Source organism: Oryctolagus cuniculus, chromosome 5 (assembly GCF_964237555.1).
Source record: "Oryctolagus cuniculus chromosome 5, mOryCun1.1, whole genome shotgun sequence".
In the NCBI taxonomy this organism is placed as follows: domain Eukaryota; kingdom Metazoa; phylum Chordata; class Mammalia; order Lagomorpha; family Leporidae; genus Oryctolagus; species Oryctolagus cuniculus.
The window spans coordinates 7,533,716-7,539,715 of NC_091436.1; the positions used below are offsets into that span (position 1 = coordinate 7,533,716).

At 63.5% G+C, this 6,000-nt stretch overlaps 1 protein-coding gene across 3 annotated transcripts in view; it reads left to right on the top strand.

Moving 5' to 3' along the window:
- AGPAT4 (1-acylglycerol-3-phosphate O-acyltransferase 4) overlaps positions 1–4,926 on the top strand; it is a 98,643-nt gene extending 93,717 nt beyond the window's left edge. For all 3 annotated transcript variants that reach the window (XM_051855176.2, XM_070074596.1, XM_051855177.2), the window contains 3 exons: positions 428–503; positions 3,689–3,887; positions 4,688–4,926. In XM_051855176.2, the coding sequence (XP_051711136.1) occupies positions 428–503; positions 3,689–3,887; positions 4,688–4,782 (370 nt within the window). In that variant the 3' untranslated portion in view covers positions 4,783–4,926. The remainder of the gene's footprint in view (positions 1–427; positions 504–3,688; positions 3,888–4,687) is intronic.
- The last annotated feature ends 1,074 nt before the right edge of the window (positions 4,927–6,000 follow it).

Consider the following 6,000-nt stretch of genomic DNA (forward strand, 5'->3'; position numbering starts at 1 on the left):
CTGGACGTCCGGAGCCAGCAGCCTGGGGACAAAGGGAAGCCAGGCATGGGGGCTCCTGCCTTTGCCCAGGGCGGGCTGTGTGACACCGCATGGGGGGACAGAGGGCTGCAGGGGTCCCTGTACACGCCCCACATGTGGCAGAAGGCCAGCCTCAGTGCTGGCCGAGGCTCTGCTGTCGCTGCAAACTTGTTACCTGCCCAGGTGATTCCTAGCAGGTCCCCCCTCAGCATGGGTCCCGCGTGGAAGCTGGGGGCCCCTCGGGAGGGGGGTGGGGAGATGGGGAGCGCTGTGTCACCCACGCTGGCCTCGTCCTGTCCACCCTGTTACGCTCGGCCCCCACGCGGCAGTGTGGCGAGCACCGGTGCTGTGCAGGTGGGTGTGCGCGGGGCGCCGGCACCGCCTCATTGCCAGCCGCTCTGTGTTGCAGGCGGATCCCCATGGCAGAGATCCCGGAAGACGAGGACCAGTGCTCGGCCTGGCTCCACAAGCTCTACCAGGAGAAGGTCAGTGTTCTGTGGCCTCCGGCCCACCGGGCGTGGCAGCCTGACACCGCACAGCCCGCTGGGCGTGATCCTGGAGGGTTCACTCCCTAACAGGGAGGAGGTTGCGGCAAGGCTGGTTCCTAAGGGGGCTTCACAGAAACCCTGACACTAGTGTGGGTGCCGCAGCTACCAGGTCCTGGCCGCGCATTCCTGGGCGGTGTCCACTGCCTCTGGCCTTGGAGGGAAGCCTGAGAGGCCCCCCTGAGCCCTGGCCAGGCTCGGCCCTGCTCCTGAGCACCTGCCAGGACGTGGGTCCAACCCTCAGCCCCAGAGACACGCAGTTCGCGGACGCACGGTCCTGACGCTCTTCCATCCGCCGTGTCCTCCGGGAAGCTGCTCCCAGGGCAGGCGGTGTCTGATGCAGGAGCCGGAAGCTTTTGGCCCACGAGATTCCGGGTCAGTGAGGTGCTGTGGCCCCCACAGCCAAACGCCGAGTGAATTCCTCCCCCGGCTTGCACGCAGCGGGCAGCGTCTTCCTTGCTCTGTTCTCTGGCTCCATCACAGGGCTGGTATTAAAAAATGCATTTTCAGCCAAAAGAAAAGCGCTCCAAAGGCTTCTGGAACGAACCCTTCCCTGAGGAGCCACACCAGCAAACAGGTGGTAACGAGGCCCCCGAGCCCCCGCCTGGGGAGCGGCTTTCCCCTCCTGCGCTCAGGCGCGGCCTCTGGGGACGGTTTGCTCTCTGCAGATGAGCATGGCGGCCCTTATGCTACACATGGGAGACCTGGGCTCAGAGTGATGGGACAGTCTGCAGCTCAGCCAGGCACCATGGGGCCGCAGCCGCCGCCCGGGAGCCCATGAAGCTGGCCTCTCCCTTGCAGGGTGGAGTGGGAGTGGGCCCCCTGGGACAGCCTGCTCCCCGGACCTGTCCCGGTGTCACGCTGCTTTCTGAGGCGCTCCTGGGATTTCCTGGGCCACTGTGCTCAGCAGCTCTTCTGGCAAATGACTTTGTGCAGAGGCGAGCCCGCCGACCCCGACCTGGGAGTTCAGGGCAGCCTTGCACCTGGGCTGTGCGGGCCCTGTCTTCAGTCCGAGTGTGGATGTGACACAGAGAAACCCACAGATCTGCCCCCCCTGAGTCAGGTTGAACACACTTCTTCATGAGGCATGCTTGCACTTCCGGCTTGGCGGCATGCAGGGGCCGCCCGTGGGCTTGGAGATGTCGCGCCGTCCCACAGCCGCCTTCGGGGCCATGGCAGCTCCCAGGATGCACCTGTCACCCCAGGACCACCTTTGTGGACTGGACAGGGCGTAACTTTGCATTCTGCAGTCCGAGTGTTTCCTCTGCCTGCACTTCAAGCTGAGCTGCGCAGTGGGAGAAGCCCCGCAGGTGCACCGGCCCCTGTGTCCGTGATGTCCACTCCCGCAGGGAATCTGCCCGTCCTTGGGGCCTGTGGGCCGAAGCCTCTTCCTGGGAACACGGCAGCTCCCCGTCTCTCTGTGACCACATCTCCCGGGCCACCTGGACCATGCTGCATGATGACAACACACAGAATGAAGCCAGAAGCCCCCTGAATCGTCCTTCCCGCGCGGGCAGACTTTACGAGGCGTCTCCAGGAAGTTCATCATTAAACAGTTCTACATGGAGTTGCATGTTTTTTGCATGAGAATTAACATCTCTCAGTTCCATTTTCCACGGGTGTTCTGAAGTCCGTTGGTGCTATGCAGTAAGGGGAACCGAGTTAACACACGCACCTGCTATTGCTGGGGACGGGACCCCGCCCCCAGGGTCGGCAGGAGTTCCCCCCGCAGTTGCGTCACTAGTGAGAAGGGAGGGGCGTGTTTTCTGGACAAAGCAGAGAAAGCAAATCTTCAGAGTTGATGAGAAGCTGACCTGCTGACCCCTGGGAATGGCACAGATCGGCATGTGTGTCCTGGCCACGAGATGGAAGCCATGCCCTCAGTGCCTGCCCACATAATACCACGTGGGAAGGGACTGGCCACCACCAATTCTGCATGGAGGCGAATGAGCCCTCAGGTGCATGTCCACACACTCCGTCCAGTCACTGCTCCCAGGTTTAAATTCACTCCCCTGTTACCCCTCCCTGTCTTGGCCCTGTCGATTGTCCCATGATTGCTTGACTGGAGTGGCCACAGTGAGTGACGTCTGTGCCAAGGCCAGAGGCCTCTCCGGGACTGTCCGGTAGTGGGTTAACGAGGATTCTGAGAGGTCAGAAGAGCAGTGTGGTGCTCACTATTCCCGGACTGGGACAGAACGGGCGGGCAGCACACTGAGACTTCTCCAGCCAAGTTAGAGGGCAAAGCCGCGCATCTCAGGTCTTGGCTTTTTCCAGAGAACTTGACTCCTTAGCAAACTGGGACGTTTCTAGGCCAGTTCAGGGTTGCCAGCTGGGGCTGACTCTGTGGCACACAGATGGCTGTGCCGGCAGGTGCGGCCACTGCTGGCCCCGTGATGTTCCCACAGGTGTTGGATTGGTGGCCTGTGGCTGGTGGCTCCAACTTGCTCCCTAGGGCTCAGCCTCAGAGCCTGCACTGTTGGGGTGCCAGTCTCCACCCCCAGCTCCCCTTCGGCAACCTGGGTCCTCCTGCTTCCCTCCCTCACGTCACCTGCCCTGCTCCCGGGGCAACCAGAGGCTGAACCCCGCTTCGTGTCTGAACTGGGGGTCCCATTGCATCAGAGACTTAGGGGAGAGACACATCAGTCTCGCCTGTGCGTGGCACTGAGCCGGATGCTGGGCCTGGAGTGGGTTTTCTGCCAGCCACCTGGGGACCTCAGCGCTCTGGGGGTTCAGCTGTTTGGTTCCAAGTTGGGGGGACCTACGGAGAAGCTGCTCCCATGAGCGAGGCCACAATGAACCTGGTCGCCTCTCTGGCCACCCCGGTAGCCATAGCAGTCACAGATCCCGAGGCAGGAAAGAGGGGGTGATGGAGCACCTCACCATGGGTCAGGTCCCTCCAGTTCTCCAGGGCCTGGCCTGGGCCTTTCTCCCAGCAACCTCTCCTGGAAGGCATGGCTGCCCCTTTAGACAGAGCAGGAGCCGGGGCTCAGAGACCAGACTCCTGCCCCACGTCAGCTCCGAGGGCGGGCACTCCTGTCCTCTCCACACGTCCCGTGCAGGTACTCGGGGAAGGAGTGGCGGGGGCGCTGCTGGCATCTGAGGGTCCCCTCCTCTCTCTGTCCCAGGACGCCTTTCAGGAGGAATACCACAGGACCGGCATCTTCCCAGAGACGCCCCGGGTGCCCCCGCGGCGGCCCTGGGCCATCATCAACTGGCTCTTCTGGGCCTCCCTGCTGCTCTACCCCTTCTTCCAGTTCGTGGTCAACACGGTCAGCAGCGGCTCGTCCCTGACACTGGCCAGCTTCCTCCTCGTCTTCTTTGTGGGTAAGTGGGCTCGGTGACAAGGACACCCACCCTCAGCTGCCGTGAGGGGCCCTGGGCCGGACTCCCCCTGGCTACTGGGGCATTTCTGGAGCCAATTTGCACGTAACAGCGAGAGCCCTGGCCAAAGCCACCCCCCAGGGATTGCGGGAGTCTCACGATCTGGCCCCGTTGGCCAGTGCCTCCTCAGCCTCGAGCCTGGGCCCCAGTGGTGGTGCCTGGGCGCTGGGTGCATCGCCGCTCCCCCTCCCAGGCCTCGCACGGCAGTGTGCACACTGCTCTTGCTCCTGCACCCTCCAAGTCTCATTTCCATGGCTGATAGTGCAGCAGGGGCCTTCTGAGTCGGGTCCCCCGAGAGCCGGCCCCGAGCAGAAGCCGCCCCTTTGTAAATGACCCACGTGGCGGCTGCACAGGCAGCTTGCAGACCCCCAGGCTCGTGCACCGGAGTCCAGGCGTATCCGTTCCCGTCAGCCCTGGGTCCGGTGCTCGCACGTGGAGGCGTGGTCTTGGCCCCGGGAGAGTGCCCCAAGTCTGCCTCCCGGGAGGGAGGGCCTTCCTCTGCAACCTCTGAGCTGGAGTTCCTGCATTCCAGCTTCACGTGGGCCCTGCCATCAGGAGCGGCTGCCCCCGAGCGGTGCTGGAACCCAGGCCCACGTAGATGTCCAGGCCTGGGGTGACTGTCAAGCTGGGGTCACGAGCCAGCACCCGGGACCCATCGGCGCTCCGCTGATGCGGGCTACCTGCAGCCAGCCGGCTTCCGGGGCTCTCGGACTGTCCTCACCCTGCTCTTCCCACCTCTGCAGCTTCCATGGGCGTCCGATGGATGATTGGCGTGACGGAAATCGACAAGGGCTCCGCCTACGGCAACGTGGACAGCAGGCAGAAACAGAATGACTGACTTGGGCCGCAGTGTGTGCCTAAGGGAACCTTGGGGAACTGGTGGCCGCGGCTCGGGCTCCCTGCAGGCCGCGGGCTCCCCGGCAGGGAGGCGGCTGGCGGCGCCGCACGGGGAGGAGATGCTCTTAAACCCTTTTCCTCACCATTCAGTGGGTGCTGGCTTTTCTTCTTGGTGTGGGCGTGGGTGAGTGGATGGGCGCGAGCTGGAGGGTGAGGCCCGTCTGATGGGGGGAGGGAAGGGGTGTCCCTCTCACCCTCCGGTGCAGTGTTCTGTAACCCTTGATGGCCAGACAGTGAAAGGGGCTTTAGTAAGAACACCCAATCACGCAGAGTCCTGGCCCCCATGTCTACACGGACGCCCCCTCCGTTCTCCATCCCACCTCCGCCTTGTGGTCGGTGCTCTTGCAGGAGGAGCTGCCCAGGGGTGAGGGCTGGTGTCTGGGGACACGGGGACAGGTGCTGGGAGGCTGACCACTGAGTTCCCACGCTCAGGCCCAAATCCCTAAAGAAACTGACGGTGAAGCACAAGAATCATGGGCGTCGTGTGGCGACACGTGAGGCCTTACACCCACTGGCGCCCCCTGCAGTCACAGCACAGCCAGGGCTGCTTTATAAAACACTGCGGCGGCAGCCACCAGGACTGGGGACCCTCTGACCGGGCCCAGGGCTAGCAAGCACGGGTGCCCCGTGGGGTAATGGGCAGTGGGCAGGCTGCTGTCGGCCCAGAGGCCAGACCCACACCCAGGAGGGGAGAAGGCGGGGAGTTCTCTGAGAGGCGGAGAGCACTGGTGCACGTCCTTGTCCTGGAGGTGGCCACGTGCTGCCCGGCGGGAGCCCCACCCACCCTGCTGTGGTTCTGGAAGCCACTGAGCTGTAGACGTGTAGCACTAAGTGTTTACCACACCCGAAGAGAGATGCTGTCTCTGCCTAAGGGACCATCATGTACTGGGGACCAATTCTGGCTCACTTGTGGGACAAGGAGTGTGGGAGGGGCCCTGGGGGTGTCCCTGTGAGTAGCTGGGCATCTCTGGGGGACCCGCGCTGCAGCCCACGTGCTGTGGCGTCTGGGCAGGCCTCCTACCTCTCCGTGAGAGCGCCGTCCTCCTGGGTGGTTCCGAGGGTGAAGAGCGCCACCCTGGAGAACCCTGAACACGACGAATCAGGAGATGAGCGGTCAGAAGCTGCCTCCACGTCCCCACACTCAGAAATGACCTTGAGG